Genomic DNA, 26,136 nt, shown 5'->3' with positions numbered 1-26,136 from the left:
GTGGCGTTGAACGTCGTTGTAGGATACCCAATGACAACAAAGTTGTTCTATTCCGAAACTCGGTATGGATGGGGGCCTCAGTGGGAGAGGTGCCCTTTCCTAACAGGGTTTGAGTGGCAGGAGAGCTAGGACCGCGTCGCGGGCATTTTGGCGGGGGCCAAGCAGGCGAAATCAACCCGCGCTTCTATTGTCTTTCCCTTCAGCCCGTCCCTCTTCCTGAGGGGCGGGGGCGCGCGGCGGGGCCTCTGAGGGGAGGGGGCGCTTTGGCGGAGGAGCGCTCAGGCCCCGCCCCCGCCTCTCAGAGTGGGCGGGGCCACAGGTCCTCCCTCTCCGCCGCCTCCTCCTCTTCTCGGCCAGTCCGCGCGCCGGCGGAGGACAGCGAAGTTGGCGCGCGGCAGCCTCTGTCCCCGGAGAGCCATTGCGGAGGGCAGTGCGCGCGCGCTCCCTCTTGGCCTCCCCCTTCATCCTCTCAGTCGGAGGCGGCTTTGGAGAGACAAGGGGGCTCCCGCTGAGGGACAACAAAAAGACCCCGTTTTCCTGGGCCTTGCAGCGCACTCCCTTTCCCCCTCAGAGCCCGGGACGGTCCCACTTCGCCTCAGCGATAGAGAGAGAGGCAACTGTGGTGCCGGCACAGGTTCCCTGGCTGCCCTTTGCGTTTGGAATATTTTCAACTTTCTCCTCCTGCTGAAGTGCCACTGTGATTTGGAAGCCTTTCTCAGCATGACAGGTTGCGCCACCGAACCGTCTCGGTCCTGCTTGTCTTCCATTTGAAGCAAGCCTTTGCGAGACCATGGGGGGCAACCTGGGCTGCCACCGCTCCATCCCCAGGGACCCCTCGGACCTCTGCCACAGCCGCAAGTTCAGCGCGGCCTGCAACTTCAGCCACATCCTGGTGAACCAGGAGCGGCTCAACATCAACACGGCCACTGAGGAGGAGCTCATGACGCTGCCCGGAGTCACCCGCACCGTGGCCCAGAGCATCGTGGAGTACCGGGAGTACATTGGGGGCTTCAAGAAAGTAGAGGACCTGGCCTTGGTGAGCGGCATCGGGGCGGCCAAGCTGGAGCAGGTCAAGTTCGAGATCTGCGTAAGCAGCAAAGGCAGCTCGGCCCAGCATTCGCCCAGCTCTTTGAGGAAGGATCAGAATCCGGACCACCTGTCAGCTGCGAAGATCAACATCAACACGGCCACCCCGGCTCAGCTCATGAGCATCCGAGGCATCACCGAGAAGATCGCCCATGGCATCGTCGAGTACCGCAAGGAGCACGGGCCCTTCAAAAGCATTGAGGACCTGGTCAAGATGGACTGCATCAACTCTTCGTTTCTGGACAGGATCCGGCACCAGATCTTTGCCGAGCGGTCCAGGCCGCCTTCAACGCACACCAACGGTGGCCTCAATTTCGTGGTCAAGCCTCACCCGAGCCCCACCTCGCTCAGCTTGCAGAGTGAGGATTTGGATTTCCCTCCAGGAGGACCCACACAGATCATCTCCACGCGGCCCACGGTGGAAATGTTTGGAGGGCTGAGAGACGGTAAGGCCGTCCTGAGAGTGGCCACATGGAACCTGCAAAACTGCTCTGTGGAGAAAGCGAACAATCCCGGTGTGCGGGAGGTTGTGTGCATGACCCTGCTGGAGAACAGGTATGGGGCTTTCTGGGCAGATGCTTTGGGCAATCAGTCAATATCTGTCTTTTCCCAGTTTATCACAACAATATTGCTGCCTGTCGAAGGCTTTCATGGTTGGAATCACTGGACTGCAGTGAGTTTTTCATGAGCCCTGAAAGTGTGTTAAAGCACTGAGTGTGTTAAAGCACTGAGCTGCTGAACTTGCAGACTGAAAGGTACCAGGTTCAAATCCTGGGAGCGGACTGAGTGCCCGCTGTTAGCTCCAGCTTCTGCCAATGTGAGTAGATCAATAGGTACCACTCCGGCGGGAAGGTAACAGCGCTCCATGCAGTCATGCCAGCCACATGACCTTGGAGGTGTCTACGGACAATGCTGGCTCTTCGGCTTATAAATGGAGATGAGCACTAACCCCCAGAGTCAGACATGACTGGACTTAATGTCAGGGGAAACCTTTACCTTTACCTATGGCCATATTCCAGAGCATTCTCTTCAGACGTTTCACCCACATCTATGTGAGGTCACAACCTCTGAGGATGCCTGCCATAGATGTGGGCAAAACATCAGAAGAGAATGCTTCTAGAATATAGCCATACAGCCCGGAAAACTCACAGCAACCCAATATTGCTGCTTGCTTCACTTCCTGCATATGCATTCAGATTAGTAAGTTAGCACCTGACATTTAATTGATATTGTAATCACTGCTCCTCATTGCTTTGAGGTGACTGAAATCATGCTCAGCCTCCCTAGAGGAAAGCAAATGATAAGTTTCCCTTGAGCAAATCTTTCCAATGAGAACTCTAGGAAAAAATCACCAGAAGCCACACTTGACTTGAAAGCACATTGTGGCAACTAAACTTTGTAAACAAACAAATTAAGAATAAACTAGTTGTTCCCTGTCCGTCTATAAGAATACATCTCTGGAATGGGGAATGTGAGGCCCTTCAGAGGTTCAGCTTCAGCTCCCGACAACTCTCCCCATTGGTTAAAGTTCGTGAGAGCTACAGTCAAGCAACATGTGGAGGGCAATACAATCTCTGTGCTGGTCATAAACATACTATTTGTGGACCCATAGTTGTGCCGCCATTGAACATAATCAGTGAAAGCTTATGCCCTATGCTACATTCTCCGCAGTGTTAAGGCCTGTCATTTTAATCTGTTCATTTTATTCAGAAACGTAATTATCTGGTCTGTACCCCACTAATAAAAATTATGAACAGTACAGTAATATCCATTTGCAGCACATAATACTTAGGTCACCCACCTGTGAGAATGTGGTGGTTCCAGGTAAAGCATCTGTTTTGGTTCTGTTAGGAAAAGGGTGATTTCCTGGCTGTTTCTTTCATTCTCTCACTGACTTCCTTTCTTCATAACTCTTTTCTGTGAAGCACAGTTCACCTTTCCTTGACAGTTGGAGTTGACTTTGCTTTTGTTTGATTTAAAACAGAAGTTGAGCAGAGCAAAATGTAAAGTCTAAAATTTATTGACTATTTCTGTCAAGAAGATTGAACATTAAAACATTAAGTCTGAACACTTTCAGCAAGTTCAGTTGATTTCTATGGTAGATTTAAATTGGTGGATGGAAAGGGATTAGATAAGGTGCGTATCCCTTATCCAAAATGCTTGGGACCTGAAATTTCTTAAATTTTGGGATTTATTTTATTTTTTTTGGATTTAGGAATACCTATATTTGCATACATAATGAGACATCTTGGAGATGGAACCCAAGTCTAAATACAAAATTCACTTATATTTTGTTTGCAGCTTATATATATAGCCTGGATGTAATTTTATACACAATATTTTGGATCATTTTGTACATGAAGCTACGTTTATGTACACTGAACTACCAGAAAGCAAAGGTGTCACTATCCCAGCCACCCATGTAGGCAATTTCAGATTTTGGAGTATTTCAGATTTCATGATAAAGGATGCTCAATCTGTAATCATAAATAATAAAATAAATATGTGAAATTGTTTGTTCTCAGGTCAAAAACATAGCTTTCCTGATTGTAGGACATTTTGTCTGAAAAAAATAAGAGAAAAATGAAAATTTCATGCAGTGTTCTTGTGGCAGTTAACATCCTGAAGTTTCCTGTGTGGGAAACACGATTTTTTGAATACAAAGCCTTTTTTGCATTGAAAAGGACGTGTATTTCTTGTAAAAATAACTCTTGCAACATTTTGGGATGATTGAGTACAGGGAGAATACTACAAAGAAATATTTGCTTTTCCCACTGTGGGGAGAGTGGGAAATGCCATAACTATACATTTACAGAAGTTGCGATCAAAAATATTGAAGAGGATTTGCACCCCTGGAAATGGTCCCTGGCTACTTGCTGTGTAGCTGCACTAGCTACTTAACATTGTATGTCATCTGTGTTTGGTTACTGACTGTAGTACTAATTCATTCTTTTGAATAAAGATTGGGCTTCATTTTTAGAAGAAATAGTCTGTGCATTTAACCTTGGATTTGCACCATTCATGTTTCAAAAAGCAAAGTTTGAGTAATCAAAGAGCAGAATGGATGTGTATGGGAATGATACAGGTGAATTTCTCCTCTTTGCTCTTTAAAGATTAATGCACCGATTCCTCACATGAAATTGGATTGAGTCTGAGTTTTAAGTGGTCTTTTTTATATATATATCTTAGTATCTTAGGCCCAATACCATAGCCAGAAAAAATATTTTTGGGGGGGGGGGGGAGGTTGAAACTTTTTTTTAGCGAATCATGAAGAGTAGTTCTATAATGCAAAATAATTTAGAAATCAGGCTCCATTGATAAACTTCAGTGTAAGACACTCATGGAGATTTGGTTAATCAGTTAAAATTCATGAATAAACCAGGTTTTTAAAAAAAACATGAAAAATTTCAGGGGGGGTTGAACCCCTAAACCGCCCCCCCGCCCCCCGGCTACAGCCCTGCTTAGGCCCCTTCCACACCTCTGAATAAAATCCAACATTTACTGGACACAGTATATGGCAGTGTGGACACAGATAACCCAGTTCAAAGCAGATATTGTGGGATTTTCTAACTTGATATTCTGGGATATAGGGCTGTTTGGAAGGGCCCTTAGACACCTAGAAGTCCAATTTAAGAGGGCTTAAGACTGATTTAAATGTGAGAGCCACTGTTAAGCTTCTGCAAAATGTTTTGCTCATTTAGATGACAAATCCACAAAGTGTGGTTCCCATTTGAAAGTCTTACAGCCGATGTGACTGGCTTGTTTACATGGCAGTATTTTGTGGCGGTGGTTGTCCAAAAGTGCACTCTTACTGACCACTCCATGAACCAACCATGTTAAAGATATAAAACACCGTGACACATATACATGTCTTTCATGGTCTTTGTTCATCCATGTGCATGTTTAAATTTGTATTAAAGCTAGGGTGTGAGGGAGATAGGCTAACTCTGTGTATTATTATTATTATTATTATTATATTTATATCCTGCTTTATATTTCTATTTTATTTTTAATTGTGTTGTCGTTTAATCCCATTTTAGTGTTTGTGTGTTTTTAAAGTTTTAAAACAATAGAATATACAATTTAAAACTTTAAAAACACACAAACACTAAAATGGGATTAAACGACAAAACAATTAAAAATAAAAAGTCAAAACCATTAGAGCTGTCATTAGAATACTTCTTTCTGTTTTAAAAGCGTATGGCACTTTATCACTGTTACTTATTTCCATGATACAGCACTTTATGAAACCTGTCCCCACCAGTTTGCTTTTAATTACTCTGATTTTATCTGCTTGGATTTTAATGTATTGACCATTATTTTATTTTGTGTATCATTAGAATGTTTTAAGTTTTTGTCAAATATGTTGTGTTGTTGTTTCGGGCTTGTCCCTGTTGTGAGCCGCCCCGAGTCCCTTCGGGGAGATGGGGAAGGATATAAAAATAAAGTTTATTATTATTATTATTATTATTATTATTATTATTATTATTATTATTATTAACCATGTAAAACCTATTAACATACCTAAGCATGCTCTATAATGCCACCTGGCTCAGTCTTTTAAACATGTGTATGGAATATTTCTTTAAAAATTAAAATCTTGTAGCAGTATTCTAGACCATATCTTCTGGATAAGGACTTTGGTCAGAGTTTTGAATGATTGTGATGAAATTGTTGTGGCCACATTTTTTTTATTGGCGGGTCCTTGGGAGTGTTTTAGATTTAAACTGTCTGTCCAAGAAACACAGAAAGCTGCTTTATGCAGAGTCATTCCATTCGCCCATGTAGCTTAGCTTGTATGCTCTAAGTGTCAGAGGTTCTTTAGTGTTTCAGATAGGGTCTTTCCCCAGCCTTATCTGGACATGCCAGGGGCTGGACCTGAAATTTTTTGTGTGCCACACATATATTTTACCACTGAATGAAGTCCCCTTCTCCTAATGTATACGTTTCCATGGCAAACTTTGTTTGAAAACAGTGCTGTGTTCATCCAAAGTCCAGCAAGACATGACTTCATTATGCTTGATATTGAAAAAATGCTGTTTGTCATATTTCTTACTCTTTTTTCCATTCCCGCATGAAATACAATTTAATTCTTTACTGGAAAAAGTGCTTGCTAAGTAATATGTTGTAAAAAAACAAATGTTTTTTATAGAGACTAAAGTATGCAAAAAAGCCATATTGTTTAAGATTGAAGTGCTTTTGTTCTCTTTATTTTTAGTTTTTACCTACACTGCAACTTGAAGAGTAATGGCCATTTGTGTGTCCGCAGTGCGGAGATTAAACTCTTTGTTAGATCATGTTGCAGTCAGTGTTTGTTGTTGTTTTTGCACAAGGTTTATGGAGCAATAAGAAGATCCTCTGTGTTAGATCAAGAGGAAAGAATGAGCAATCCTTGCATTTGGTAATGAAGCTTGTGCTGCAATCTTATCACAACAAATTGCTGTTAGTATCAAAGCTGTACAAGAAATCTGATCTGTTTGCAACATATAGTTGGAGACCTTTTCTCATAGTTTCCCTATTGCAGAACTTGGTAAAATTACTATTTGACTACAACTCCCAGAATCCACCAACCAGTATGGTCAGTGGCTGTGCTGGTTGAAGACTTTGGGAATTATAGTAAAATATTATGTTTTACTACAGGGGTCCCCAAACTAAGGCCCGGGGACCGGATGCGGCCCTCCGAGGTTATTTACCTGGCCCCCGCCCTCAGTTTTATAATATAATATATTGTATATACATATAATATTGATAATAATATTATAATGTAATACAATATAACACTAATAATAATACCATATAATAATATTAATTATATATTCTATATTACATATAATATTAATAATAATATTACAGTATAGTGGTATATTTCAATATAGTAATATATAATGCTAATATTGTGCTATGCTAATAATATAATATATTGTATGTACATATAATTTGTAAGCCACTCTGAGTCCCCTTTGGGGTGAGAAGGGTGTGATACAAATGTAGTAAATAAATGCAGTAAATAATAAATAAATAAATAAATAAATAAATAAATTTTAGACTTAGGCTCACCCAAAGTCTGAAATGACTTGAAGGCACACAACAACAACAACAACAACAACAACAACAACAATCCTAATTAATTTGACTATCTCATTGGCCAGAAGCAGGACCACACTTCCCATTGAAATCCTGATAAATGTATGTTGGTTAAAATGGTTTTTATTGTTCTTTCATTGTTCTTGTTCTTGCTGTTGTTGTTTTTGCACTACAAATAAGACATATGCAGTGTGCATCGGAATTTGTTTGTATTTTTTTCAAATGATAATCCGGCCCCTCAACAGTCTGAAAGATTGTGGACCGGCCCTCGGCTTAAAAAGTTTGAGGACCCTTGTTTTACTAGCTCTGTCTCAGGGTTCCTGCTCTGGTTTGCAGTTTAGGAATGATTGATATTTTGCAAACAATTTGGGAATGGCTATACATGTTTCTGACATGACAGGGATTTGAAGTGTAGATCCAAGTCTTATATATATCTTGAGCTGTTAACAGTTCAAGTTATTTTACTACGGCAAAATTGGAGGAAACGGATACTTGAAAAATAGATGTATTTTTATATATTAATTAAAAATTACACTTACATCCTGTCATTCTGCCAATGAACATATCTGATACCTCTGCAAATCTGCCCTTTCTGTCATTGTATCTTCACTGCAACTTTGTAAGGTTGTTTAGTCCAAAACCATGCTGGGCCTAAAAGCATCCATCTTGGTGGCTGAGGGAGCATTTCAACTTTGTTGTTGTATGTCTTTCGGGCTGTGTGGCCATGTTCCAGAAGCATTCTCTCCTGACGTTTCGCCCACATCTATGGCAGGCATCCTCAGAGGTTGTGAGGTTCTGAGGATGCCTGCCATAGATGTGGGCGAAACGTCAGGAGAGAATGCTTCTGGAACATGGCCACACAGCCCGAAAGACATACAACAACCCTGTGATCCCGGCCATGAAAGCCTTCGACAACACATTTCAACTTTGTTCTCATCACCTTCTTTTAAATATAAACTTCAGGTGAAAATGAAGAGTAGAAATCTATGTGATCATAGATCACACTAGAGGCAGGTTCCTGGCACTTCTTGACTCCAAACATATCATAGTTAAATTCAAAGGTGAACATTAAAATGAGTCATCAAGGTCAGAAAGCCAATTAATGCTTATGATTTATTCAGATGCTTAGAAACTACAAGGAATGTGTAGCTTTTCCACTGTGACATCCTCACTATGACATATTTGCTTTTCTGCAAATGCTTCTGCAATTAATGGTAATGTTTCATTGATAGTGTATATCAGAAGTGTCCAACATATAGCCCCAGGGCTCGATCTGGCCCTTGGCTACTCTTTGCAGCTCCATGAATTTTTTCTTCTGTAATGCTTCCGTTTGCAGTGATAGCAGAGTGATTTCAATGACCAGAAAAGGTGAGCTCCCCTCCAAACCTAGCAACTTTGTGCAGTTACTTGTTGAGTTATGGAGATCCCAGTGGTGCTGTGAATGCAGCCTTTAATTTTCATATCTCCAAGAAACCTTAGATTTTGAAAGGGAGAGAGGTGGGGTGAGGAGCCTGCATAGGTATTGAGATCTGGAAGGGGATTCTGCATAGGCGTGTAAGACATGCAACTTCTGACCTGCCAGCCAAGCCCAGATGTGGTCTCCAGGGCTGAAAAGTTCATGCTCCTTTGATATATATAGACTGCTGTCTTCATTTCTATTTTCTGTAAGAGCTTGTGCTTACAGCTAATGCATATTTAATACCGTTATTCTTAGGTTTCTGAGCTGAAACTACCCCTCAAGGCAGAAGCTCTGCTTATGATATGTTACCTTTACATGAGCTTGTTTGGAGACTGGCTGTCTTTGCATCTGAAGGGGAGCGAGGGAGGGCTGCGGAGACCAGGGTTAGGTAGTTTCTGCTACCTGGAGCAGAGAAAGCTAGGCCTGCATTGAAGTGAGATAAACAATCCCCTTTGAGTTCAAACCAACAGCAGAAGTATTCTAGAATATTTCGTCATTGTATTTATATATGTGTGTGTGTGTGTGTGTGTGTATCACTCAATATAGGGGATTTTAAAAATCCAGTTATGTTCAATATTCTTCTCTAGTTCAGTTGCATCATCCCTTTTAAAAAGCTATTTCTTTCCCCATGAATGAGCATTCTGGGTTTTCACAATCACACACACTTTCTCTCTTTAATGAATCATTTCCATCTCTTTAAAACAGTGGGTGGCTAGCTTTGCTTCATTATTCTCATAGCTGCAATTGCAGTATTTAACACCTAGTAGGTGTTGGCATATTAGAAGCAGTAGGTTTGCTATTTTACCTGTTAGTCCTGAATAAACCTCTGTCCCTGTTGGATAATTCTCCCATTCTGAAGATTACTGTGGGATTTGTCTGTCATAGGGTAGGATGTTTTCTGTTCTTTTTGCAGGCAACACTTTTTATTACTTTCTGACTTTTGCTGGAATTTTTCAAAAGAGCAGACTTTATTCTGTGCAGTCATAGTAACTGAGACTTGAGAAAAACTTATTTAAAGAGAGGTAGAGAATAATTTGGTTGGTGGGTTGTTGTGCATTTTCTGGCCATGTTCCAGAAGCATTCTCTCCTGACGTTTCGTCCACATCTATGGCAAGCATCCTCAGAGGTTGTGAAGTATGACAATTTGGTTGCTGTATGAAAACTATTCTAATAACTGGGTTGAATTCAGACTTATTCATGCTTTTAGCCATGGAAATAAGCAAACTTAGACATTTACATGTCTTCTAATCCCCATGAATTTATCTTCCAAGTGTTGACATCTGCATCCAACCCAATGTGATGCATTGTTCTGCAGTCTTCTCCCATGAGAAAAAGGGGAAAGATGCTTGTCCTTAGGACAATATACATCCACGTATTTCAATGAGTGTCAACTCCTCAAGAACCAGAGGGCACTGTAAACTTTGTGTAATATGTTTAAAGTGTTGCATAGGCCTTCCATAGCATTATAGATTCTAGGTCTGTATGATCAAGAGTCATGATAGTAAAGCAAACTCAAAAGTGGCTTTAATATTTTGTATTGGCTTTTAGCACCTTAAAAAGAAACATTGTATCCATGGAATGCTGGTCTTTGTCAGGGACTGATATTCCCACTCCCTTTTTTAAAAAAGCATCTTCACAATTTGGAAAAACAAATGGTCCTGTGTTCAGTATGGCGTCATTTATTTCTTTTTTTAACAAACTAGTGTTGTGTATGTTAGGTTGCTAATGTGTGTAACGTAATAAATACTTTTTTCTTGCATTCATAGTTTGACAACTTAAAACTAGCACATCCAGTAATTATGATATTAATCTGATGCCATGTTAGAATAGACCTTCTGTTGACCAAATGTTCAAGTTGTTTAAGAAAGCACGTTATAAAAGTCATGCAACAATATGCAAATTCGTTACAAGTTTTTTCCCAAAGATGCTAAAAGATTTGAACGTTTGGAGCTTTTCCAAGTCCTTGTTGTCATGATATACAATAAATTCTTCACAGATCTTTACCACTTTGTCCCAGGTTCTTGTGGTGAAAGAGTTGTGGTACTGAATATACCTTAATTTGTTTTGTGCATCTGTTATTAGGAGATATTTTGAAAAGCAATTACAGGAAAAAAGATCACATACTCCAGTCCTTTTAATGTTTCACAACCGTCCAGATAGGTAGGTACATGGGCTGCTGAGGCTGAGAGAAATTAAACTGGCCAAAGTCTTTGTCCATGTGTCCACACAGGCACATGTAGCAGGCTAAAGAGTGAAAAGGTAAAGTCCAGCACTCTCTTACTTTATCTTGCAAGACACTGGTTTCCATCTGGGTTTCAGGGAGCTAGCTGTATGGAAACTGTGCAGTCTGCCATCACATTCCAACTTCCCTTTGCAAACATGATGTCCAGAAATATATGTAAGAGTATTCTTTTTCTGAGATGTGGCCTAACATTCTCAGCCTATTCTAAGGTACTGCATTTGAAATACCTTTCTTTCCCCCTCACCACAATGGTGAGAGAAAGAGTGCTATGCATTGGGACCAATATGAATCTGGTGCGAATCTACCCCCCTATAAATGTTTCAAAGCTTCAACAAACACTGGATGCTTTTGTTGGTTTTTGCAGTATTTGTATGCTAAGTCCTTTGGTGGCTTGGCAAAGCAGTAAGGTGTGTCCGTTTAGTTCCTTATCTCTTCCTTTATCTCTCTGTATATTTTCATGAACCCATTCTAATAATATATTGGAGTACATCCAAGACAAACTCTACTGTAATAAAAGAGCAGGAAAAATGCACAGCCCTAGTAACTTGAGTGTACACAAAAATGACTCCAAAACTCTGCAAAACACGATTTGTGTGTGTCAATTTCACCAATATTCAAGCAAGAGTGTATTTTCTCTAACTCCATCAATATTCAATGAATATATTCAAAATGAAATCTACCAGTAGTAAGATTGAAAGAGGAGAAAAGTATTAACACTTTGCATAATCTTTAAAGACTCAAACGGTCAGAAGAATTTCAGGGAAGGACTAAAATTGTAGAAGGTCCATAATGAGAGGTGCAGTAGCAGTAGCCATGGGACAAAGAAAAGGAGTTGTCTTAGCCAGTGTAATCTGGAATTACTAACCAGTGCAATCTGCTCCATACTTTAGATAAGCAACTCTTTACATGTTTCCAAAATTCTCTTGATGACCTTGGGCACTAGATACTTGTTTGTTTACAGAATCTGATTCTCTGGAGATTCTTCATTCTGGGCTAGATTGCTATTCATATTGCTGTAGTCAACCTGTTTGTACGAGCTGTTTTAACATGTAGCACCTGGGGTATTAAGACTGAAATCTTATGTGCACTTAATTTGTAAATCCTATGGAATTTAATATGTCTCGCATCAGAGAAGATAAGAATCAGATTGCTGTTGTCACTGTGTATACCTTCATGTAATTTCTGACTTTTGTCACTGGATTTTCTTGACAGCATTTGTTCAGAGAAGGTTTGCCCTTGTCTTTCTCTGAGGCTAGGAGAAAGCAAATTGTCAAAAGTCACCAGTGGCTGAGTTGGGATTCAAACTCTGGTATCCCAGAGTCCTAGGACATATCAGATACAATTTTCTTTGTGTTTTCTCCCCATTGCCAAAATGGAGTCCCATGGAGCCCATCATATGATGCAGGGCAACTTCTGGTGGGACTCCATAGGGCTCAATTTCAGCAACGTGCAGAAATGGAACCCAGAGTGTCTTTGGAGAACAGGAAGAAGAAAGCGGGGAAAGGATGGGAAACCGCATGGGATGGGAGGTTATCGCAGAAGACAGGAAAAGATGGCAGGGAATGAAGGAGGATGGTTCACTCTGGTTTCCCCCTGCCTGTCTGATGAGGTCCCCTAGACCAATCAGACCACTGTGCCATTTTGGCTCTTATATCAAATTATATTGTCTATGCTAGACAAGAGTCTTTGCTTGTCAATCTGGAGTGAAAAGTAGTTGCTTCTCTTTGCTTAAGGTATAATCCTATCCTATTCTTTTTTTCCTAAGGCATTTTGACATTGTCCTGTTGTTGAGAGAACTTAAACACAGACAATGCCTACTGTTGTCAAGCCTAGTTTGCTATTTATGATGTACCAATTTGCCTTACAAAACAAGAACTCCATTAGATGATACTGCACTATAGAGTGATCAGAAACAGATTTTGCATGGTGTATTATGTAATAAATATATTTCAAAACCACTGTCATTGATCAAGGAATTATTCTAAGACAGCTAAATCTGAGTAGATGAAGGCTTACAATCCTCACCTCTCCTGAACTTCAGGGGATCCACATCAAAGGTGCACAAAACCAGTTGCTGCAGGAAACAGGATTCACTTCCTCCCATGTGTGCGACCTATTCTTAGTTCCTATTTCCTTCCTTAATTGGAGCAAGAGCTTCTCACGACATTTCTCCAGTACTGGAATATATACAATAGTGATGGGAAGAAGATTGTCAACAAGCACATACAGAAGAAGACACTTGTCAAATCTATCGAGGGTAGTGTTTGAGAGATTGGGGTAGGAGTGATGACTTTGGTCTCTAGAAGGGTTCCATGCACATTTTGGTGATATTCTGGTTTTAGATGTCTGTTTTACTTCATCTTGCAGACCTGAGGGAGGATAGGGATTCTGTCAATGTACTACCATCCTGCTGTTCAATAGTATCACTGTCTGAGGTGTTCAGATAATCTTGGAACTGGTGTTGGTTAAGTCACGTTCTTAGCCTCGGAAGAGTCCAAGGCAGCCCCCCCCCCCCCGAACAAACCTTACAAAAAAACCCTGCTGTCATGGATTAAAATTAGGGTCACCATAAATTTTAAACAACCTGAAGGCACATAACAACAACATAAAAGAAAGACCAAGATCTAAGTGTGTTAGAACTGGAAAAGTGAAGATTTCTGGAAGAAATTAATTAGAAATAAAATAAAAAACAAAGGATGTAACAAAGGAAAATAACATATAAATTGGCAGGTTGTATCCTCTTAACTTCCATCATTACACTTCTGGACTTTCTCACTTTTCCTGCTTTCTGTTCTCTGTTCATTTATTGGGTTGTTACAGCAGACATTCAAAATACCATGTAAGGACTTCTAGGTGAACTGAGATAGGTTTCAACAGCAACATTGCTGGAATTGAACTATTCTTGTTGTGTGCTACACTGGCCCTTGGAATTATAGCTGTAGTTGTGGTGAAAAATGCTTTGTAAGCCTTTAATGATATTCATCTTTCTGTAAAACACAGATGGCATGGATGTGTTTTTTTTTTCTAAGCAGCATGTCCTTTCCAAAGGATGCTAATTGCTTTTAGAAGAGTGTCTTTCCCTATCTCCATTCAAATTTGAGTCTGCTCCTGTTTCCAAGTTGTATATATTGTAATTCTGGTTTTACTATTTTGGATAAGCACAACTATGTGGACCCTCTTGTTTCCCCCCCCCCCCTCACACACACACACACACACATCTGTATGGACTACAGGCTCCTGGACGCTAGAAATATATTGCTTAATCACTCAGTTATTTCTCCATAATGAATTCAGGGAAAATCATGCAGAGTACAGAATAGAGTTCTCTGTTGTTTCAGAAGGGAGATCTAGGAACAATGAGTAGAGGAAGGTGGGAGCACAATGCAGTTGAACATAGAGGTACTTAGTAATGGTGTCAGCTATCTGACAAGAGTGGACTGATTTAAAAAGGGACTGGATTGCCTTCTCTTAGGATGACATATTTGCATGTTCACTACAAAAGTTGGACTGAACTGGTATACACAAGATGGATGCATTGAACAAAGAACAGAATGACTGAACTAGAATACTTTGAAGCTTATGTACATCCACAGCGTTCTCATGGCCTCTAGCAATTTGGGGAAGGGATCATAGTTCACCTTGGACCATCTTGAACCTACCTCTCAACTCTATCAGGTGGCTTCTTGTTAGGTGCAGTGAGGTGGTATTACACCAGCAGGGGAGAATTTGCTACTTCCTTAGGCCCAAAAGGACTCTTTGACTCTGGGGTCCTTCTGACGTTCTGTATATATCATTAATACTGGTAGCTTTCAACATGCCTAGCTCTAAGAGGTCTTGTCTCCAAGGATCTGTCAGAATGAGGAAGGTAGTCAACAAGGGAGTACAGGGGAACTTCCTAGAAGATTGTCTCTAAAACTACTTACCAGAACTAAACGTACTAAATGTTAAGTCCCCTTGAACTTGGTGCACCTTAAAATACTTAAGGATTGGATGATACCATTTTACTGTGTCTTTTTAGATGCAATCATGGTATCACTTCATCTAAATGTGAATCTAGTGGCCCAGAGCCAGAAAGGAAAGGTGCCAAAAATTAGGACAATGAAAAAAGAAGACAAGAAACAAAACTAGACAAGAAATTGATTGGACACCTGTGTTAAGATATATGAAACAAGAAAAGATGAAGATATTAATTTGACTCTACAAAAGGGTAAACCATGTGATCCAAAATTGAGGAACAATCAGATCAAAAATAGGGAGCTAGGTAATTAAGGACTTTTATAGCCCAAGATACAGAAGATCGGAAGCCTTTAAGCCCCCCCCCCCAAGCCCTTATCCCCCTCCCCCAGTCATTTCCCTAGGATTCCTGACACCGCCCTCCCCCACCCTTTCACTTCTTCCCCCATCCCATCTCTCTCACCCTTTCTCTCCTTTTACCTATTTTTTAAATATTTACCCCTTTTGGAAATACTTTAACAAAAATATTTTTTTAAAGAAGACTGGGAGGGTTGATCAGAGGAATACCCAGATTGGTCTTGGCACACTTTATGGGATAATGGAGCACTTTAGGGGCAGTACAATTCTTGTAAGCACAGAAAGGCTTCCAGTTGTAGTTGCCTGTTTCTGCAACTGTGCCTTGGGAGGTACCTTGAACAATTTATAAATTTACAGAGCACAGCTTCCAAACATTTAATGTTGGTGTCACGCTTTTTAGACATGCATCATTTCATGGCAAAGTAAGAGATACGGACATATAAATAAATTTTAATAATGAAATGTATGGGAACATAACATATCCCATGAAAGCCTTTCATTTATGCTTTTCAAAATATATAATTTGTAAGATAATAACATACATTTCTAAGAGTTTTGTCATTTATGAGTCACAATATGATACTGATAATAATATCAATAATGTTATTAATACTAATTGGCACTTTTGCTCCCTAAAAATGCAAGTTGGCATTGCTTATACTCAGAAGTTTCTCGTTAACATTTGTGATACATGCCAACATGTTGAGATACACACTTTGGAAAGCTGTGCTATTCAGGGGCAAACTTTTGCCCTTGTGATGATTGTCATACAGTCTAGAGGTGTTGCTGATTGTGAGAACAACAGACCCTTGCAAAGAGTGTGAGTGCATGGCAACTGAAATATCTTATTCAGATGAAAATGTGGCTCTCATATGAAGATATGCTACTTATTTTTATCGGTCCAGAGCGCCCCCCCCCCCCCCCCGGATATATTCAGTGATACATGTATATATTGATATGTGCAAAGTGTCCCTTTGCATGGTTGCTCTGTGTGGATCAGGGAAAAGTACAGTGTGACTTTGTTGCCTCTACATTTGACAGGCTGTATCTGCTGAACTTCTGCACAAGTATTAAAGATACAAGAGCCCCCCCCCCCCCTTACTTCCACTGTAATCTCTGCTAGCCTGGCCTCATCTGGAGAACTACATTTGGTCCTGGGCATCTTATTTTAAGGATATAGACAAGTTGTAGCAAGTTCACTTCAAGGGCTGTCACAGAGGGGAGGGGGGCTTTTTTCTTCTGCCCTAGAAGGCAGGGCCAGGTCTAATGGTTTGAAGTTATAAGAGAGTAAATCTTGATTGAACATTAGAAGGAACATCTTGCAGTTTGCCAGTGGAAAACAATTATCTGGGATGGGGGTAATGGTGGTGGCTCTCCTTCTTTAGATATCTTCAAAAAAGAGGCAATAGGTGCTTTAGATCAGTATTTCTCAAACTGTGCTCCCCAGGTGTTTTGGACTTCAGCTCCCAGAAATCCCAGTCAGTTTACCAGCTGTTATGAATTGTGGGAGCTGGTCCAAAATATCTGGAGGAACACAGTTTGAGAAACTCTGCTTTAGATGGAGATTCTGCACTGAGCAGAGGTTTGGACTTGATACCTTAAATATCCTAAAGGTACCAGATCCTGTCTGACCTTGGAAGATATGCAGAATCAGCTCTGGTTAGTACTTGGATGGAAGACAGCCAGTGACTATCAGATGCTGTATGGTGTATTTCAGAGGAATAAAGTGGCAAAGCTACGTCTGAGTATGTCTTGCCTAAGAAAACCCAATGCAATTCAAGTGGTTGCTATAAATAAACAGGTGACTTAAAGGCACATACACACACATTGGAGTTAACTTGAAGCTTAATCTCATATGGTTTAGTTTGGTACATTTGGAAAAGAATAAATGTGGCAAATGGTTTGAATGAATTTCTCATTGTAAATAAATCAAGATTCTTGAAGATCACTGAATGGATCCTGAATAGTCCCTGGTTTAAAAAAGGAACCCTTTTGTACACAGTTTAGTTGGTGTGCCCGTTGTTTCTCTGAGCCGTATGTAAATGGAATTGGAAGCTTGAAAAAAGAATGCAATTCTGTTGAAACTGCAGTTGAATAGGTTACCCTGATGTACTATCTAAGGAAGGCAGCTGATTCTTTGTGTAGTTTTTCCCCTGGTCTTTAGCACATGCTTGTGGTTTGCAGAAGATGGCACATGCATGCTGTTTTGCTGTCTCCACATCTCTGGCCGGGTCTGTTCCAGCATTTCCCACAGTAATTCCTGGTCAGTGACCTCGGCAGGGAATGGCTGATGTAAGGGCTTAGTGTGTCCCTCCTGAACTCAAAGCAGCTTGATGTTGTCATCGTACATGCAGCAATTGCTGACTTTAGAAAATTGTGCGTATGCATATTTAACAAACAGGAACAAATCTACCCCTTTTGTCATGACAACACTGAACTCCCATTGTTTTGTAACAAGGAAACCTGGCCCTTACTTTTGTCAGAAAATATATCTACTGTATTTTGAAATCTCTGTTTTGTTGGTTACATATAATCTCTTTTGAACAATGAAAAAGATGACTTAGCTTTAGTTACTTGCACATCTTTAACAATTTGATCTTTTGCAATCACATTTCTTCCTGCCACACAAAAAGCACACTGCTCTAAATTTGCATTGAGGCAGTAATTCTAGTTTCAAAAGGTAAGCAGCACTTGCCTAGGTAGTTCCTTCCATTTTCAACAAGGAAATAAGCATTGTTTCATTCTACTTTGCTCATTGTGCTATCACGAGGTGCTCACGGAGGTGTAAAACTGGTTTCTGTGGAAATACAAAAGGATGTTGCAACAAGAGATGACTAAGCATTTAGCTTTATTTTTATAAACAGCCTGTGAGTAGCCATGGGACAGTACTAACTGCTTCAGTAGAGATTGTGATGGTTGTTGGGGAAAGTAATATTTAACATGCTTGGATTCAAACGAACATCAGCTACCTAAACCTGTTTTTTCTGGGTAGATAGATATACATGCCATTGCCTGGATCACTCCAAACCAGATGCTATTGCCAATGACAGTGCAAGAAAGCATGCAGATACACCTTCCACTCTTGTGTCCCCTCACCTTTCCCTGGTTCTAGGGCCTATATAACTTGTACGTGCAATGCTTGGGCAATTGTCGTGAGGTTGACTTGCCATAGTGGATGGGCAGGAATTAGCATTGTAATATTCTTAATCCCCCAACAAAACATCCTGGCAGTAGCATTCTAGGAGTGGTCATTCCAAAAGGTAATTTTCTGACCTGGGCCACTAACCCTAACATTGCCTTGAAACCATTATTTTCAAAATCATGTGAAAGAATTGATTGGAAGCTAGCTTTGAGTGACTGTTGATCCAACTTGGACTTCATAGCAAGCTATGGTTAGAAAAACTAAAAAGAGGAAGGGATGAATCAGTTTGCTAGAGAGTAAAGGAAATTCATGGTACTTTTATGATTCCTCATAACTTTGTTCGGAGATTTGCAGTGGCGATCAGTAAATTGAAATTAGCAGGGAACTAATCTGGGTGACAACCTGACCATCGTATCATCTCAAAGAACAGTTACTAAGGGGCAGCATGATCCCAGCTATGATACCAAGGATTCATTACTTTGCCCATCATGCTATGCTATACAATGTTATATGCTTGTGTATAAGTCTGACAGTGCATGTGTTCATGTATAAATCTAGAAATTGTAGTAAAAAATCAACCCAAAAAACTGGGCCAACGTATCCACAGGTCAATTTGAGTACTATACCTTAACTCTTATTGAAAAGTAACCTCCCCCTTCTCTGAATAGAGTGGCAAAAGGCAAGAGCGTATTGCAGAGGTTCTCAAAGGTTTTCAGCTGCAGAACCCTTTTTGAAGCAAAAGTTTCTTGTGGAGCCCCAAGAAATGTTTATATATTATATTTTACATATTGTATATGTATCAGTCATGGGTAAACTTTTTGACACATTGTGTTTTAAAATTTGACAGATGGGCCAGGCCAGTGGCAGATGGATGGAGAGCATTTGTGTGAACTAATTGAAAAAAACATAACAAATTCCTATGAACACTGCACATATCTTGTTTGTAGTGCAAAAAGAGGAAAGAAAGTACAATACAATCTTTAAAATGAAAAACAATTTTAACCATCATAAACGTATCAGTATTTCAATTGAAGACCTCAGGGACCATCTAGTCCAACCCTTTTCTGCCATGCAGGAAAAGCACAAAGTATCCCCAGCAGATGGCCATCCAGCCTTTATAATAATAGTAATAGTAATAGGAGCAACTGCAGAGGCCATCCAGTCCAACCCCCTTTCTGTCATATAGGAAGCACACAATCAAAACTCCCCCTGATTGGTGGGAAGGAAATAGGGTTTTGGAAGCAAACGAGGTGAGAGGAATGAGATCTGGGCTATGAGGAAGGTGAGGACAAAAAAGCTTTTTGGGCGAGGGAGGTGAGGCAAGGGAGGTGAGGAAAAAAGATTTTTGGCGGCAAGGGCGGGGCTGAGGGAAAAATGGTTTTGGTAGTGAGGGGGGTGGGAGGAAGGGGAATAGCAGAAAAGAGAAAGGAAAGCTTAGAGCGGGAGGGGGGAAGAGCAGGGAATCAGGGAGCACACTTTGTCTATCTTGGGTGAACCTGAAAAAAGCCCACTAATGCTCTTTACTCTCTGTCCCATGATGACTCATCTGGCCTTTTTAATAATAATAAAAATAATAAAACTCTATTTATATACCACCCTTTTTCCTCAAGGGACTCAAGGCGGTTTCCAGCATAGCAAGGAAACCATACAACAATGAAAAACTATACAACAATTAAACAGAATACAACGATGAACATAAGTACACAAAACATACAAATCAATCAATTAACCACAGACTTAAGTACTAATAATCAAATAATACATCAACGGGTCACAATACAGTGACCAGGGGTTCAGTGTTGGGATGGCCAACTATAAGGTGCTAGGCAGGTCAAGTGCAACAGTGTGGCATTTTTGGATGTTTGGGTGGGAAAATGACAGTGGCAGCCAGGAGTGGCTGCCTTCCTAAGGTGGCACTGGTGCTGTCTCCTCTCTGTGGAATGACTCGATTTATCCATAGATCATATCAAAATCTATTGTTTTAGCCTCAAGTTCTGCCCTCAAGTTGTACATGAAGTCCTTATACATGATAATAATAATAATTTTATTTCTTACGTGGCTCTCCTAGTGGCTCAAGGCGGGTTACAACATTGCTAAAAACACATAATCATCTAAAACATTCTATAAAATACACATATTAGAACTTATTTTTACAAAATATATATTAAAATACACAGAACAAAGATTAAACATAAGATGCAAGTTTGAAATTCATGATTAAAAATGGCTTGGTAGGCATGTCTTTTGCTGCACAATTTGTCATTTTTTGACTTGCTGCTTTGCCTTTTCCTTGTTTTTAAAATGTGATTTAATTTTATAATTTTTTGGGACTCTTGGCAATGGGATAAAAATGTGAGATATATACAAAAAGTAAATTTAAGAGAACTGGTGTTCACTGGCTGATAGAACATACATTTCTTAAGCACTCCCAGATCTTATGCAAAGTAAATCACCATGCAGTATTAAGCCACTACACATAATATTGTTACATCACATCCTACAGACTACAAAACAGCTTTGCAAAAATTGAAAGGCAGGCCTGGGTGTGACTAGATTTACTAGCCATCTGTGGATTAATTGATTCCATGTGACTTAAATCTTGCTGATGGAAGGCCAGACCACATGTGATGGACATTTCTGTGGTTTGCTATCTCTTGTTTTTTAGAAGCAAATGCAGAAATAGAAGGCTAAGAAAAGGGTTCTTCCAGACATTTGGTTGTTAAAAATCCCTCTACTCCTAGCAGCTTTCTCCCCCTCATGAGAAGACTAAAGGAACCCTGTGTATTTTTCCTCATAAGAGAAAAGCAGCTGAGGAAAAGGAGAGCATGAAGCAGACAAATGGGGAAAAAGTACAGGAGGGGGGGCTGAACATCCCCTTATCCAAAATATACTTGTCTCCTACTCCTACTTTTAGTGTCTTATAGCTGCTTTTCATTATCTGGTAAGAAGTAATACATAATTTTCCTTTGCATAACTCCAGTGAAGACCTGACCTTGGCCCCTAGAGCTCCTGATCTCATTCAGTTGTGTCCTTTGTATGCATAACATTCAGCCCCTGCATTTCCAGTTATTCTAGATAGCAAGATTTGGAAATACCTGTACTCAAGACCTTAGGGAGCCATTGACAGTTGGAGTGCATGACCTAATAGTGAGAGTTTGGAAAGGTTTCTTTTTTGGACTACACTCCCAGCCACCCACCGTGTCCTATGACCATGCTGACTGGGCCAGGTTCTGGAAGTTGTAGTTCAAAAAAAGATACTTTGCTAAGGTTTGGTTTCAGTACAGAGCAACTTCCTGTAGATAGAGAGTTGACGAAAGGACGAGAAATTAGCAAAGAACAGGTTTTAATTTGGCTAAATACATAGGATAATCATTACTATGGACATTTCATCTTTAAAGATTGGTCTGTTTTTGAAAGCTGTTCTACCTCTGGTACCCTTAAAACAGTGGAAGATATATGTAGCAACAAGTTTAAACAGACCAGAGGTTGTATTTGATGAATGTTTGGATCCATTTCTAGCTGTGCTTAAGAGATTTATGTACTTTTTATATATGTAGAATTGGAATGTAATCCTTAGAAAAACACTTATGTATGGACACTATAGCAGCAAAGCAGTTTGTATTTTTTAGAAACCAAGGGTTCATATACTGTAGAATTGATGCAGTTTAACAACACTTTAGCTGCCATAGCTCATTACTGCATAATCCTGAGAGTTGTAGTTTTCCAAGATATTTAGCCTCTGTCGAAGAGTGCTAATGCCTTATCAAACTACACTTCCCATGAGTACATAGCATTGAGCCATGACATTTAAAGTGGCATCAAACTGCATTAATTGTACAGTACAGATGTGTCCTAATGGCACATCTGCACTGACCACTTAAGTCAGTTTTAAACCTGTATTGAAGGAAGTGGTTTTGCTGTGCAAATTATTACATAGGAAACTGTGGAACTACAGTATTTTGAGGCCTGGATGGTGATTGAACAGAGAACTGATGCACAGTAAGGGCTTTCTTTCATGTGCTTTCATGGGAGTTTGTTATCAAGTTCCCTTCTATACTGCCATACAATTCAGAATATCAAATCAGATAATCTACGTTATCAGCTTTGAACTAGATTATATATGAACTGCCATATGATTCAGTACAAAGTTCAAAGCTGATAACCTGGATTTTATATGGCAATGTAGATGGGGTCTTACATGCCACACAAGCTAGGTATGAACTGCATTGAGTGGTCAGCGTAGATGGGGCTATGAAATCTTCTGTGATTTTTGTCTCTCAGTGTTTGCACTTGACTTTTCCTCATGTGTCTTCTACTGAAACATGCATCTATCCTCTAAGGATATGCCTCCAGACAGTCAAATAATAACAAAAGCAATTGGAGGAACACTTAAGTTCCTTTCAATGAAAGCAGCAGTAATGCACAATTTATAGCAAGGCATGCAACTGCATAGTGAGAAATGACTTCAGAAATCAGGTAGTCGAATTTCCTTTTGAACACTGCTATATAGCAAGAAGTCCAACAGGTAGAGATTTCCAAATTTATCTTCAGACTCAGTGTCTTTTCCTAAGAGTAAGTTTGTTCATTTTAATGAAGCAAGTATTACTAACTGGCTGTAATAGGCACTACTTCCATGAGAGCACAGTTAGTCACAACTGTCACTTTCAACAGTTGAGGAGATAAGAGGAAACAAGATCCAGATGAGGCCTCACCTCATCATCTGATTTTCTCTTGATGTTTCAAAGACAAACCACAATGGTGCAAACCGCCTTAGACTTCTATGTCATATGCATGTTCAGAGCCGCAGGTCATATCCCAGCTGATTCTTAGAGTAGCAAGGAGAAGGGCAAATAGGGCCTGTGTCTGTTAGTCACAGGATGTGGATGCATTCCTTTTTGTTTTCATTTGAGTATTTAGAGCATTTAGCTCTGCCTTTCAGCAAAAAAAGGTTCCCAAACTACAGTTCCCAGAACACTTCAGCCAGCATAACCAGAGGCCATGCTCGCTGGAAGACTTTAACAGTTATAGTCTCTGAATATACACGGTTTGCTAATGTGGGTCCCAATTAAAAAATAATATTCATACAATAATAAATCAAACATACAACGGAGCACCAAGATAAATATGAAACATTCACAAGATTGCCATGGAGCACTTGGAACATACCTCAAGATCATTAAAAATTGGGTAAACATGGCTGCTTTTATGTAACACTTAAACTTCATGAGATTTGGAAAAGAAAGGACATTCACAAAACTGTTGTCCCTAACAGCAATCTATTAGACTTCATGAGATGAAAGCAGACAGAGACGGGTTTGGTGAAGATTGTAACTGAGCACAGGCTTGTACAAGAACAGGTTGTCCTTTTCGCAACTCAGTTAATTCAGTTTTAGAAACAAGTTGAACCAAGAATTAATTTCATTTTATGGATGTCTGCCGATGCTTTATGAAGGAAGTACTTGATCCTTGATCATTGTCTTCTGTCAATGGCTCCACAGTTATTTGCATGACTTCTTATGCAAATCTGTTTGTGAGCAAAATTCACATATATATTGTGGCAAGTGCATATATATGGTAACAATATATAAAACATCTTTATAGTCTGGACTATGGGAAAAGTGCTGAGAAGAGTTCACATTAAACAACACAACTGAACATATCCCTATCTTGGCTTCTCTCCTCATCGTTGAGAACCACATAATTATATCGGCTCTGTAATAAGCCCACTGATAGTCATACTTGGAGATTCTGACACCTCAAGCCCATTAAAATATTATCTACAACTTAGCTCTAAGAATCCCACTTATCTTAAACCCTGAAGAAATTTACTGTAAAAGAACCAATGTCTCCTTCAAAAGTGAGGCCATCTTCAGATAACAGATGACAACATCAAGAAACCAACCATCATTTTGAGAGAAAATCTACTCCTCAGAAGGCATGAGTCAAGTAATAGCCAACAACACTTTCCATCTGTGACAGATTTTGATCCTGTATTTCCTAACAATTAGCAAAATCTATCTATTGTTAGCAAATTCTGAACATCTTGCCAGCGCTATCAGCAAGTCTCTCATTTTAACTTTCTATCTGCCACCAAATCAATAGGGATTTTTTTTTGCTAAAAGCTGTCCTGAAAACACCAGCCAGCAATCCAGGATTGCACCCTTTTGATTCCATGTATTGTCCCTCCTGTAAGTACAATGGCTTAAAAACAGTGAGTTATCAGGACTTACATATAACATCAAATTCACAGGATGTCATCTGCAGTATGTGGGGAAACCAACCACAGTACATGTTTCAGGAACAACAAGTTTGCAATCCTGTCCAGGAAGCTTGAGCAAGCAGCGGCCAGACATTTCAGCTTGAAACGTCACAAACAACTTCTCTGATTTCTCTATGTTTGGTATTAAGGTGTCATCTGCTTCAGGCATTTTGGATAAAAACAAGAGTTTCTGGATTAATAAACTTTAGGTGCAGTTCAGTTTTTTCTTTAGCAACTGAAAAACAGAATCCAAAACATTTCACTAATTTATAGTTCTGTTCATTACTCATTTAAAATATATACACATTGTCTTCTTTTTATAAAGAACACCAGTACAAGAAGTACTCGGAGACAACAAGGTACTAGGCAGTACTTTTGTGTTTGTCAAGTTGTAAATTAGATGAAATTTGATATGTGGGGACAGAAGTTTGCGGGAGGACGATAATATTTTTGGTTTTTATTTTGAACTGTTCTCCTGTCTTAAAATAGCAGTATGCAAATGACTTCTATAGACTTTCCAACATAAAAGAAAATTGTTTTCTTTTCATAATATTTCAGGAAGGCTTGTTTTATAACTTCCTTGTCTTCACATGTATAATTTCTTACCTCTTGCGCTTCTTGCTGATCTATTTATGCTCAGAATTGCTCTTGTGGAGCCTTACTTCTGGAAGTTATTGGAGCAATTTGGAAATATTTGCTAGAAAACATACCTTTTCACTTTAGTCCACATGCATTTGGTTATTTCCTAAAGGTTTGTCTCAAACAACATATGCCATCTGTTTCATAGTCTTGAGGCAGTATAGCCTACCATTTCATAACAACCACTTGCTTTTTCTTAAAAGCAAAACATTTAGACTATATGGGCATACATTCATAATCGTTTTATTTATATTGCGGCATGCTATCTTCAAAAAATGCACATCAAAGGAAGCAGTTATTGAGGATAGTATATTACAAATTGACTCTTATGTGAAACAGCACATTATGACTGTATTTCATAAAAATATTTTAAAACAACACACAATCATTTTGAATTAGGAATACTGGGCAGGTAACATCTCTGGTGATGTAGCCGGAGTAGCGTAATGCCTGTGTGATCACAGTGACACCAGTGGGTGCAGCATTGGGAGTAGGTGGTCTAGAAAATGGGGCCTTAATATTACCCCCAACTGTTAATTCTGCCACTTTCTTGCTTATTTTTAATGCATCAAAGGAAATATTCCACAGGGATTTTCAAGTGGCCTTATTGGGGCTTGTATACTGAAGCCTCATAATGATGGCTTGTGTCTTTTCTACTAACACATAAATATTAGATGGACTCTTAATAGATGACTACATTGTGAGACACTGAAAATATTACCCTCTTCTTTTCCCTGTCCTGTCTCCACTGTCTTTATCTAATAGTATTAATCATGCTAATAAATTTTGCATGGCCATTGCCTCCCGAGTATTCTTGAAATGTTTTCTTGGAACAATGATCACTGGTTACTAATCCCTCCCCTCAAAAAAAATCCTTTTATAATAGAACAGTGCAGGAGCAGTAACAAAATTTC

At 39.8% G+C, this 26,136-nt stretch overlaps 1 protein-coding gene across 1 annotated transcript in view; it reads left to right on the top strand.

The window, feature by feature from the left end:
• Positions 1–342: 342 nt before the first annotated feature.
• Positions 343–26,136, top strand: part of eepd1 (endonuclease/exonuclease/phosphatase family domain containing 1) — a 67,857-nt gene continuing 42,063 nt past the window's right edge. The window contains exon 1 of the mRNA XM_003222324.4: positions 343–1,641. Within this exon, the coding sequence (XP_003222372.1) occupies positions 791–1,641 (851 nt within the window). The 5' untranslated portion in view covers positions 343–790. The remainder of the gene's footprint in view (positions 1,642–26,136) is intronic.

Source organism: Anolis carolinensis, chromosome 6 (genome assembly GCF_035594765.1).
Source record: "Anolis carolinensis isolate JA03-04 chromosome 6, rAnoCar3.1.pri, whole genome shotgun sequence".
Taxonomy (NCBI): Eukaryota; Metazoa; Chordata; class Lepidosauria; order Squamata; family Dactyloidae; genus Anolis; species Anolis carolinensis.
Note: the sequence above shows the minus strand (reverse complement) of the source record. Positions and strands in the feature narration are given on the sequence as shown.